The sequence below is a fragment of the Oncorhynchus gorbuscha genome, linkage group LG13, assembly GCF_021184085.1.
Source record: "Oncorhynchus gorbuscha isolate QuinsamMale2020 ecotype Even-year linkage group LG13, OgorEven_v1.0, whole genome shotgun sequence".
Taxonomy (NCBI): domain Eukaryota; kingdom Metazoa; phylum Chordata; class Actinopteri; order Salmoniformes; family Salmonidae; genus Oncorhynchus; species Oncorhynchus gorbuscha.
In genome coordinates this window covers 97,541,785-97,555,072 of record NC_060185.1, presented here as the reverse complement: position 1 = coordinate 97,555,072, position 13,288 = coordinate 97,541,785, and the positions used below count along the sequence as shown (strand labels likewise).

Here is a 13,288-nt window from a genome sequence, read left to right as displayed (position 1 = left end):
GTTGGAACATTGCTGCTATAACAGCCTCCACTCTTCTGAGAAGGCTTTCCACTAGATGTTGGAACATTGCTGCAGGGACTTGCTTCCATTCAGCCATAAGAGCATTAGTGAGGTCGGCACTGATGTTGGGGGCGATTAGGCCTGGCTCGCAGTCGGCGTTCCAATTCATCCCAAAGGTGTTTGATGGAGTTGAGGTCAGGGCTCTGTGCAGGACAGTCAAGTTCTTCCACAACGATCTCAACAAAACATTTCAACCTCACTTTGTGCATTGTCATGATGAAACAGGAAAGGGGCCTTCTAGAATGTCATTGTATGCTGTAGCATTAAGATTTCCCTTCACTGGAACTAAGGGGCCTGAACCATGAAAAACAGCCCCAGACCATTATTCCTCCTCCACCAAACGTTACAGTTGGCACTCTGCATTGGGTCCGGTAGCGTTCTCCTGGCATCCACCAAACCCAGATTCATCCTTCGGCCTGCCAGATGGTGAAGCGTGATTCAACACTCCAGACAATGTATTTCTACTGCTCCGGAGTCCAAGCGTGACGAGCTTTACACCATTCCAGCCGACGCACGGCAATGCACATGGTGATCTTAGACTTGTATGCAGCTGCTCTGCCATGAAAACCCATTTCATTAAGGTCCCGACTAACAGTTATTTTGTTGGCGTTGCTTCCAGAGGCAGTCTGGAACTCGGTAGTGAGTGTTGCAACCGAGGACAGACAATGTTTACGCACTACAGCACTTGGCCATCACGTTCTGTGGACTTATGTGCCCTACCAGTTTAAACTGAAAGTCACTGAGCTCTTCAATAAGGCCATTCTACTGTGAATGTTTGTTTATGGAGATTGCATGGGTGTGTGCTGGATTTTATACACCTGTCAGTAGTGGGTGTGGCTGAAATAGAATTCACTCATTTGAAGGGGTGTCCACATACTGCTGTATATATGGTGTACTTACACTGTCACCCCAACACACACACACACACACACACACACACACACACACACACACACACACACACACACACACACACACACACACACACACACACACACACACACACACACACACACACACACACACACACACACACACACACACACACACACACACACACACACACACACACACACACTTTCCCGCTCACCACATACGCTGCTGCTACTGTCTATCTATCCCTATGTCTACTTCCTGTATATAGCCATGTTATTTTCTACTTCCTGTACATAGCCATGTTATTTTCTACTTCCTGTATATAGCCATGTTATTTTCTACTTCCTGTACATAGCCATGTTATTTTCTACTTCCTGTATATAGCCATGTTATTTTATACTTCCTGTATATAGCCATGTTATTTTATACTTCCTGTATATAGCCATGTTATTTTCTACTCCCTGTATATAGCCATGTTATTTTCTACTTCCTGTATATAGCCATGTTATTTTTGCTCGTTATTGTTATAAGTTAGTCTCTGTGTATTTATTCCTTGTGTTACTATTTTTGAATTTTTGTATATTTAAAAAAAATCTAAAATGACAAATAAAATGTTATTTGATTCAACACTCCCTTCAAAAAAATAAACAAATAATTGTGTTATGTGGAAACATGCACATGATAAACTAGCTAAGCTTTACCAATAAAAACGAATCCAAGCTTTATAATTTCCATGGGCATCAATACATTGTGTAGGCAGGAGCAGCACCGTTTTTTCGGGGCCACAAGCTTAGCCAGAACACAGTGTTCCAATGTTCCACAGGCAGTACGCTCACTATATCACTTTCCAAGGTCTCAGCCAATCCCTGGCCACCTCACAGAACTCTGAATTCGGTTGCCTAGCAACCGTTGCCGTGATGGGAGGGAGGGAGGGAGAAGTGTGAGTGAGGAGAGCTGAAATAAACAACAGATAAAATGCTCATCGGGAGGCTGATTCCCCAAAACACTGTTATCATAGCGATGACGATAGTGATGATAGTGCATCTGTTAAACAACCCCTTAGCAACCGTTTATTTGCATGATAAATGGATAAAGTGCCTAATATAGTGTGATACAGTGCCCTCAGAAAGTAGTTATACCCCTTCAATCAATCCACATTTTGTTGTGTTACAGCGAGAATTCAAAATGAATTTAAAAAAAGTTAAAGTTAAATTATATTTATTTTGTTTTTTTTCTCTCAAATGTATTAAAAATGAAATACAGAAATATCTCATTTACGTAAGTATCCACACCCCTGAGACAATATATGTTAGAATCCGCTTTGGCAGTGATTACAGCTCTGAGTCTTTCTGGGTAAGTGTCTAAGAGCTTTGCAAACCTGAGCTGTGTTGAATACCCATACTAACATACTGTATACTACATACTAAATGAATATATACTACACACTATATACTATTAGTTCATTTGAATAAACTGTAAACTAACCTTTCACTTTCAGTTGAGTGTACTAGCGCTTCACCTCTTTACCGGAACTTGATGCTGTTGCTATGCAACCTCTTGGTAGCTTGTTAGCATAACATATTACTAGCTAGACATTTTACGATTCGTGAATTCAATCTGGAGTGCCAGGGTGTACTTGAGATGGAGGGGGGGGGGGGGTGTACTTGAGATGGAGGTATCTAGAATTGACAATTGATATATACCATTGGATGAGGTAATGTTTTGGTACTATGTTGTACCAAGAACGAGATTTGTCTCCTAAACGAAGTTCCTAACTGAACGATAATTTATAGCTAATGCTGTCTGGCTATGGGATACTCCTCTCTCAAGTTAGTCTTCCTTTATGCAGTTTTCCTAAGACCTGTGGTTTGTCATGTCGACTAGGGGGGTGGATCTTTGCTATAAAAGATCTCAGTTGCCATTATGTTGACACTCTCAGAATTCATTTATAGACACTGAATTGATCTGAGAGTCACAGGGCTATGGTGAAGCTCATATTATTAAAAGATGAAGTTTAAAGTAAAACTCTGACTTGTGTGTGGTTTGTAAACTCTCCTTTCACTTAGTAATACAGGAAATGACGACGACAAGCGTGATCTGGGTCCCACATCTTTTTATTTCCAGGTGAAACTCACAGCCAAACAAAAACAATACATCTCAAAACAAAAAGCTAACAATAGTGCTAATAGGCGACTATCCATAGTCAAGATCCCACAAAACACAAAGGGGAAATGGTTGCCTAAATATGATCCCCAATCAGAGACAACGATATACAGCTGCCTCTGATTGGGCACCATACCAGGCCAACATAGAAATATCTTCACCTTGATGTCCCACCCTAGTCACACCCTGACCTAACCAACATAGAGAATAAACAGCTCTCTATGGTCAGGGTGTGACACACGATAAAATGTTCTGATGTCGTGATGTGTGTGTGTGTGTGTGTGTGTTTGTGTGTGTGTGTGTGTGTGTGTGTGTGTGTGTGTGTGTGTGTGTGTGTGTGTGTGTGTGTGTGTGTGTGTGTGTGTGTGTGTGTGTGTGTGTGTGTGTGTGTGTGTGTGTGTGTGTGTGTGTGTGCTGTACCTATGTTGGTTGTTTCCTTGGAGGACTCCTGAGAGGCCTGGACATGTTGATTGTTTCCTTGGAGGATAAGCCTGGACAGCAACACATTAACTATGTAGTAGACACATACATCTGTTATGACAATGTTATGACAGGTTATGACACATTATGTCAGCTGTCATATCATGGTTTATGCTTCACATAGTGTTACCCAACATTCTCCTTCAACAAGACTGAAGATTAGCTAAGGGTTTAGTGAAATAATTGTTATTCTTTCCACTCAAAATTGATTTTCAAAGGCTGCTGTATGAATTAGGATTTTCTGCCACAGGAGGAATGATATTCAAAAGCAATCCAGGCCAACTTCACAGATTTAAAGAATGGTTATTTCAACACTTTATAAAGCACGTAACATTTGTATTGACTGATTTGAGACACAGATAATGAACTTTAGAGGTAGGATATAACTTTACAGGTAGGTTATGGATATTATCTAAGCTGTTGAACTTTACAGGTAGGCTAATGGATATTATCTAAGCTGTTGAACTTTACAGGTAGGGTAATGGATATTATCTAAGCTGTTGAACTTTACAAGTAGGGTCATGGAGTGAGTACTATTTCCAGACCATGTGTTTCTGTTGAACTTTACAGGTAGGGTCATGGAGTGAGTACTATTTCCAGACCATGTGTTTCTGTTGAACTTTACAGGTAGGGTCATGGAGTGAGTACTATTTCCAGACCATGTGTTTCTGTTGAACTGTACAGGTAGGGTCATGGAGTGAGTACTACAGGTAGGGTCATGGGATGAGTACTATTTCCAGACCATGTGTTTCTGTTGAACTTTACAGGTAGGGTCATGGAGTGAGTACTATTTCCAGACCATGTGTTTCTGTTGAACTTTACAGGTAGGGTCATGGAGTGAGTACTATTTCCAGACCATGTGTTTCTGTTGAACTGTACAGGTAGGGTCATGGAGTGAGTACTACAGGTAGGGTCATGGAATGAGTACTATTTCCAGACCATGTGTTTCTGTTGAACTTTACAGGTAGGGTCATGGAGTGAGTACTATTTCCAGACCATGTGTTTCTGTTGAACTTTACAGGTAGGGTCATGGAGTGAGTACTATTTCCAGACCATGTGTTTCTGTTGAACTGTACAGGTAGGGTCATGGAGTGAGTACTATTTCCAGACCATGTGCTTTTGTTTTGAATGATCCTCCAGTTTGAAACATCAACTAAAAACATCAAGCAAATAATGAGGTGGGTGTGCAATGGTAATTATCTAATTAGTAATGATCTAATTTGTAATGATCTAATTGGTAATTATCTCATTGTAATTATGTAATGATGTAATTATTAATGATCTAATTGGTAATTATCTCATTGGTAATTATCTCATTGTAATTATTTAATGATCTAATTATTAATTATCTCATTGGTAATTAACTCATTATTAATGATCTAATTGGTAATTATCTCATTGGTAATTATCTCAATGTAATTATTTAATACATTTACATTTACATTTAAGTCATTTAGCAGACGCTCTTATCCAGAGCGACTTACAAATTGGTGCATTCACCTTATGACATCCAGTGGAACAGCCACTTTACAATAGTGCATCTAAATATTTTAAGGGGGGTGAGAAGGATTACTTTATCCTATCCTAGGTATTCCTTAAAGAGGTGGGGTTTCAGGTGTCTCCGGAAGGTGGTGATTGACTCCGCTGTCCTGGCGTCGTGAGGGAGTTCGTTCCACCATTGGGGAGCCAGAGCAGCGAACAGTTTTGACTGGGCTGAGCGGGAACTGTACTTCCTCAGTGGTAGGGAAGCGAGCAGGCCAGAGGTGGATGAACGCAGTGCCCTTATTTGGGTGTAGGGCCTGATCAGAGCCTGGAGGTACTGAGGTGCCGTTCCCCTCACAGCTCCGTAGGCAAGCACCATGGTCTTGTAGCGGATGCGAGCTTCAACTGGAAGCCAGTGGAGAGAGCGGAGGAGCGGGGTGACGTGAGAGAACTTGGGAAGGTTGAACACTAGACGGGCTGCGGCGTTCTGGATGAGTTGTAGGGGTTTAATGGCACAGGCAGGGAGCCCAGCCAACAGCGAGTTGCAGTAATCCAGACGGGAGATGACAAGTGCCTGGATTAGGACCTGCGCCGCTTCCTGTGTGAGGCAGGGTCGTACTCTGCGGATGTTGTAGAGCATGAACCTACAGGAACGGGCCACCGCTTTGATGTTAGTTGAGAACGACAGGGTGTTGTCCAGGATCACGCCAAGGTTCTTAGCGCTCTGGGAGGAGGACACAATGGAGTTGTCAACCGTGATGGCGAGATCATGGAACGGGCAGTCCTTCCCCGGGAGGAAGAGCAGCTCCGTCTTGCCGAAGTTCAGCTTGAGGTGGTGATCCGTCATCCACACTGATATGTCTGCCAGACATGCAGAGATGCGATTCGCCACCTGGTCATCAGAAGGGGGAAAGGAGAAGATTAATTGTGTGTCGTCTGCATAGCAATGATAGGAGAGACCATGTGAGGTTATGACAGAGCCAAGTGACTTGGTGTATAGCGAGAATAGGAGAGGGCCTAGAACAGAGCCCTGGGGGACACCAGTGGTGAGAGCGCGTGGTGAGGAGACAGATTCTCGCCACGCCACCTGGTAGGAGCGACCTGTCAGGTAGGACGCAATCCAAGCGTGGGCCGCGCCGGAGATGCCCAACTCGGAGAGGGTGGAGAGGAGGATCTGATGGTTCACAGTATCGAAGGCAGCCGATAGGTCTAGAAGGATGAGAGCAGAGGAGAGAGTGTTAGCTTTAGCGGTGCGGAGCGCCTCCGTGATACAGAGAAGAGCAGTCTCAGTTGAATGACTAGTCTTGAAACCTGACTGATTTGGATCAAGAAGGTCATTCTGAGAGAGATAGCGGGAGAGCTGACCAAGGACGGCACGTTCAAGAGTTTTGGAGAGAAAAGAAACAAGGGATACTGGTCTAATTATTAATTATCTCATTGGTAATGATCTAATTATTAATTATCTCATTGGTAAATATCGAATTATTAATTATCTCATTGGTAATTATCTCATTGCATGCACAGCAGAATTAGTTGACATCCGTGCTGTCCGGTCCTCTGGCAGTCTCTATGGGGGTGCCACAGGGTTCAATTCTTGGGCCGACTCTTTTCTCTGTATATATCAAAGATGTTGCTCTTGCTGCGGGCGATTCCCTGATTCACCTCTACGCAGACGACACCATTCTGTATACTTCCGGCCCGTCCTTGGACACTGTGCTATCTAACCTCCAAACGAGCTTCAATGCCATACAACACTTCTTCCGTGGCCTCCAACTGCTCTTAAACGCTAGTAAAACCAAATGCATGCTTTTCAACCGTTCGTTGCCTGCACCCGCTCGCCCGACTAGCATCACCACCCTGGATGGTTCTGACCTAGAATATGTGGACATCTATAAGTACCTAGGTGTCTGGCTAGACTGTAAACTATCCTTCCAGACTCATATCAAACATCTCCATACTAAAATCAAATCTAGAGTCGGCTTTCTATTCCGCAACAAAGCCTCCTTCACTCACGCTGCCAAACTTACCCTAGTAAAACTGACTATCCTACGGATCCTCGACTTCGGCGATGTCATCTACAAAATAGCTTCCAATACTCTACTCAGCAAACTGGATGCAGTTTATCACAGTGCCATCCGTTTTGTTACTAAAGCACCTTATACCACCCACCACTGCGACCTGTATGCTCTAGTCGGCTGGTCCTCGCTACATATTCGTCGCCAGACACACTGGCTCCAGGTCATCTACAAGGCCATGCTAGGCAAAGCTCTGCCTTATCTCAGTTCACTGGTCACGATGGCAACACCCACAAGTACCACGCGCTCCAGCAGGTGTATCTCATTGATCATCCCTAAAGCCAACACCTCATTTGGTCGCCTTTCCTTCCAGTACTCTGCTGCCTGTGACTGGAACGAATTGCAAAAATTGCTGAACTTGGAGACTTTTATCTCCCTCACCAATTTCAAACATCTGCTATCTGAGCAGCTAACCGATCGCTGCAGCTGTACATAGTCCATCGGTAAATAGCCCACCCAATTTTACCTACCTCATCCCCATACTGTTTTTATTTATTTACTTTTCTGCACTTTTGCACACCAATATCTCTACCTGTACATGACCATCTGATCATTTATCACTCCAGTGTTAATCTGCAAAATTGTAATTATTCGCCTACCTCCTCATGCCTTTTTCACACAATGTATATAGACTCTCTTTTTCTCTACTGTGTTATTGACTTGTTAATTGTTTACTCCATGTGTAACTCTGTGTTGTCTGTTCACACTGCTATGCTTTATCTTGGCCAGGTCGCAGTTGTAAATGAGAACTTGTTCTCAACTGTCCTACCTGGTTAAATAAAGGTGTTCTCAACTAGCCTACCTGGTTAACTAAAGGTGTTCTCAACTAGCCTACCAGGTTAAATAAAGGTGTTCTCAACTAGCCTACCTGGTTAAATAAAGGTGTTCTCAACTAGCCTACCTGGTTAAATAAAGGTGTTCTCAACTAGCCTACCTGGTTAAACAAAGGTGTTCTCAACTAGCCTACCTGGATAAACAAAGGTGTTCTCAACTAGCCTACCTGGTTAAATAAAGGTGTTCTCAACTAGCCTACCTGGTTAAATAAAGGTGTTCTCAACTAGCCTACCTGGTTAAATAAAGGTGTTCTCAAATAGCCTACCTGGTTAAATAAAGGTGTTCTCAACTAGCCTACCTGGTTAAATAAAGGTGTTCTCAACTAGCCTACCTGGTTAAATAAAGGTGTTCTCAACTAGCCTACCTGGTTAAATAAAGGTGTTCTCAACTAACCTACCTGGTTAAATAAAGGTGTTCTCAACTAGCCTACCTGGTTAAATAAAGGTGAAATAAATAAATGTAAAACATTTAAAAAATCTATATGACTAAAGTTTTAATGATCTAATTATTAATGATCTAATTGGTAATTATCTAATTGGTAATTATCTCATTGGTAATTATCTAATTATTAATGATCTAATTGGTAATTATCTCATTGCATGCACAGCAGAATTGGTTGACATCCCTACTACATTGAGTTCTCTGACACTGTACTGTAGGTCTAATGTAGCTACCAGCTCTAGCGCCACACCATTACCTGCATGCTGTGTGACTCCCATGGCTGCTGATTGAGTGGAGCCCTTCAGCCCTTCAAAAGACTTCTAAAAAGAGGCCACAATGGTTTCTATCTCTGGTCCTCTGTCCTCACGTCACTGTGGTTTATATCTCTGTCTCTCTGGTCCTCTGTCCTCATGTCACTGTGGTTTATATCTCTGTCTCTCCGGTCCTCTGTCCTCATGTCACTGTGGTTTCTATCTCTGTCCTCATGTCACTGTGGTTTATATCTCTGTCTCTCCGGTCCTCTGTCCTCATGTCACTGTGGTTTCTATCTCTGTCTCTCTGGTCCTCTGTCCTCATGTCACTGTGGTTTCTATCTCTGTCTCTCTGGTCCTCTGTCCTCATGTCACTGTGGTTTCTATATCTCTTTCTCTCTGGTCCTCTGTCCTCATGTCACTGTGGTTTATATCTCTGTCTCTCCGGTCCTCTGTCCTCATGTCACTGTGGTTTATATCTCTGTCTCTCTGGTCCTCTGTCCTCATGTCACTGTGGTTTCTATCTCTGTCCTCATGTCACTGTGGTTTATATCTCTGTCTCTCCGGTCCTCTGTCCTCATGTCACTGTGGTTTCTATCTCTGTCCTCATGTCACTGTGGTTTCTATCTCTGTCTCTCTGGTCCTCTGTCCTCATGTCACTGTGGTTTCTATCTCTGTCTCTCTGGTCCTCTGTCCTCATGTCTCTGTGGTTTCTATATCTCTGTCTCTCTGGTCCTCTGTCCTCATGTCTCTGTGGTTTCTATATCTCTGTCTCTCTGGTCCTCTGTCCTCATGTCTCTGTGGTTTCTATATCTCTGTCTCTCTGGTCCTCTGTCCTCATGTCTCTGTCTCTCTGGTTTGTCTATGTCACTGTGGTTTCTATCTCTCTGTCTCTCTCTGGTCCTCTGTCCTCATGTCACTGTCCTCTGTCCTCATGTCTCTGTCACTGTGGTTTCTATCTCTGGTTTCTATCTGTCCTCATGTCTCTGTGGTTTCTATATCTCTGTCTCTCTCTGTCCTCATGGTCCTCTCTGTCCTCATGTCTCTGTGGTTTCTATATCTCTGTCTCTCTGGTCCTCTGGTCCTCTGTCCTCATGTCTCTGTCCTCTGGTTTCTATATCTCTGTCTCTCTGGTCCTCTGGTCCTCTGTCCTCATGTCTCTGTGGTTTCTATATCTCTGTCTCTCTGTCTCTCTGGTCCTCTGTCTCCTTGGAGGCGCTGGTCCTCTGGTTCTGGTCCGGACAGCAGCAGTGGTACAGTAGAGCGGGTTGGAGAGGGGCAGTACAGAGAGCAGGCAGACAGACGGACGGACGGACGGACGGACGGACGGATGGATGGTGTGTGTGTAAAGAGGTCTGTACTTCCTGGTTTGAACATTCTAATAAACAACCCACACTTGGTTTAATTTTCCTCACGTTTTTATTTACAGAAGGTGTGTTAGTTTGTCTGCGTTGACACATAAACCTTTATATTGATATGTCCTGCACTTTAAAGCACATATTGTTCTGACAACCATTGTGATTTCAAGACATAATATATTGACTTTAACTTGTTAAAATCTTCAGTACACACCAACACACACAAACACACATACACACAAACACACACACACACACATACAAATACACACACACACACAGAAACACACACACATACAAATACACACACACAAACACACAAACACACACACACATACAAATATGCACGCACAAACACACACACACACAAACACACACAAACAAACAAACAAACAAACACACACAAACACACACACACACAAACACAAACACACGCATACAAACACACACACACACACACACACACACACACACACACACACACACACACACACACACACACACACACACACACACACACACACACACACACACACACACACACACACACACACACACACACACACACACACACACACACACACACACACACACACACACACACACACACACACACACACGTAGTTTATCCATTTTTAACAGATAGTTCCACCAGAATGATTTCACAAGCAACTATAAAGATACAATGTATAAAACTCTCACTTAAAAATACGTTAAATTAATAAAAACTTGCTCCAAAAGTAAATCCAAAACAGACATTGAACACACTTCTATAATATTATTGGTAGTAGTCATATCTACATCTGCAATCGGATTAATTATTTCCTTTCGCTCCCAACGTCGTTGTTGTAAGATGAGAAAAACACACCTGTTATTATCTCACATTTATAAATACAGAAACACACAAAGAGTCACACGCATAGAAATAGTCACACGCATAGAAATAGAGTCCAGTCTTGAATGGGGAGGCCTGTTCTATGGATTGTATTTCTATGGTCACAAGCCATAGGCCCGGTCAGGGGGTCTCGTTCCATTGGGAGGGAATCAAGGAAACGAGACTCGAGACAGCGGGCTCTTCTACATCTCCAGAAACAACTACACGACCCAACACATTACAGCAGTAACATGACATTTACAATATAGCATCGATTATCATAAAAGATTCGTCTTCAAGACGAAGGAAGAACATTTTTTCTCAGGTGGAATTCTTGTTTGTGTTTGTGTTTTTGTTTTGTTTTTTGCAGGATTAGATTTGTATTATTGTGGTACTTTCGGCATTTGTCCTTTTTGTTGTAATAAATTGTGCTGCTGGTTGGATGGAGATTTGCAGTGATGGGTTTTATGCTTCTTGTTCGTAGTCCTGAAGAGAGAGAGAGACACAGAGCTCAGAGAGAGACAGAGCTCAGAGAGAGGCACAGTATTTAAATAGAGAGAGACACAGAGCTCAGAGAGAGACACAGAGCTCAGAGAGAGGGACAGTATTTAAATAGAGAGAGAGAGACACAGAGCTCAGAGAGAGACACAGAGCTCAGAGAGAGGGACAGTATTTAAATAGAGAGAGAGAGACACAGAGCTCAGAGAGAGACACAGAGCTCAGAGAGAGGGACAGTATTTAAATAGAGAGAGAGAGACACAGAGCTCAGAGAGAGACACAGAGCTCAGAGAGAGGGACAATATTTAAATAGAGAGAGAGAGAGAGAGAGACAGAGCTCAGAGAGAGACATTATTTAAATAGGGAGAGAAAGACAGTATTTAAATAGAGAGAGAGAGACAGAGCTCAGAGAGAGACACAGAGCTCAGAGAGGGACAGTATTTAAATAGAGAGAGAGAGACAGAGCTCAGAGAGAGAGAGACATTATTTAAATAGGGAGAGAGAGACAGTATTTAAATAGAGAGAGAGAGACAGAGCTCAGAGAGAGACACAGAGCTCAGAGAGGGACAGTATTTAAATATAGAGAGAGAGACAGAGCTCAGAGAGAGAGAGACGTTATTTAAATAGGGAGAGAGAGACAGAGCTCAGAGAGAGGGAGACAGTATTTAAATAGAGAGGAGAGAGACAGAGCTCAGAGAGAGGGAGACCGTATTTAAATAGAGAGAGAGAGAGACAGAGCTCAGAGAGAGAGAGACAGAGCTCAGAGAGGGAGACAGTATTTAAATAGAGAGAGAGAGAGAGAGACAGAGCTCAGAGAGGAAGAGACAGAGCTCAGAGAGAGGGAGACAGTATTTAAATAGAGAGAGAGAGAGAGAGACAGAGCTCAGAGAGAGAGAGACAGAGCTCAGAGAGGGAGACTTTAAATAGAGAGGAGAGAGAGACAGATCTCAGAGAGGGAGACAGTATTTAATAGAGAGGAGAGAGACAGAGCTAAGAGAGAGGGAGACAGTATTTAAATAGAGAGGAGAGAGAGACAGAGCTCAGAGAGAGAGAGACATTATTTAAATAGGGAGAGAGAGACAGAGCTCAGAGAGAGGGAGACAGTATTTAAATAGAGAGGAGAGAGACAGAGCTCAGAGAGAGGGAGACCGTATTTAAATAGAGAGAGAGAGAGAGACAGAGCTCAGAGAGAGAGAGACAGAGCTCAGAGAGGGAGACAGTATTTAAATAGAGAGAGAGCGAGACAGAGCTCAGAGAGGAAGAGACAGAGCTCAGAGAGAGGGAGACAGTATTTAAATAGAGAGAGAGAGAGACAGAGCTCAGAGAGAGAAGAGAGAGACAGAGCTCAGAGAGAGGGAGACAGTATTTAAATAGAGAGACAGTATTTAAATAGAGAGAGAGAGAGACAGAGCTCAGACAGAGCATTATTTAAATAGGGAGAGAGAGACAGAGCTCAGAGAGAGAGACATTATTTAAATAGAGAGGAGAGAGACAGAGCTCAGAGAGAGGGAGACAGTATTTAAATAGAGAGGAGAGAGAGAGCAGAGCATTATTTAAATAGGGAGAGAGAGACAGAGCTCAGAGAGAGGGAGACCGTATTTAAATAGAGAGAGAGAGAGAGAGACAGAGCTCAGAGAGAGAGAGAGACAGAGCTCAGAGAGGGAGACAGTATTTAAATAGAGAGAGAGAGAGACAGAGCTCAGAGAGGAAGAGACAGAGCTCAGAGAGAGGGAGACAGTATTTAAATAGAGAGAGAGAGAGACAGAGCTCAGAGAGAGAGAGACAGAGCTCAGAGAGGGAGACTTTAAATAGAGAGGAGAGAGAGACAGAGCTCAGAGAGGGAGACAGTATTTAATAGAGAGGAGAGAGACAGAGCTAAGAGAGAGGGAGACAGTA

General features: G+C 43.1%; 1 protein-coding gene across 1 annotated transcript in view; it reads right to left on the bottom strand.

The window, feature by feature from the left end:
• Positions 1 to 10,519: 10,519 nt before the first annotated feature.
• Positions 10,520 to 13,288, bottom strand: part of LOC123994211 (beta-synuclein-like) — a 46,077-nt gene continuing 43,308 nt past the window's right edge. The window contains exon 6 of the mRNA XM_046296747.1: positions 10,520 to 11,380. Within this exon, the coding sequence (XP_046152703.1) occupies positions 11,360 to 11,380 (21 nt within the window). The 3' untranslated portion in view covers positions 10,520 to 11,359. The remainder of the gene's footprint in view (positions 11,381 to 13,288) is intronic.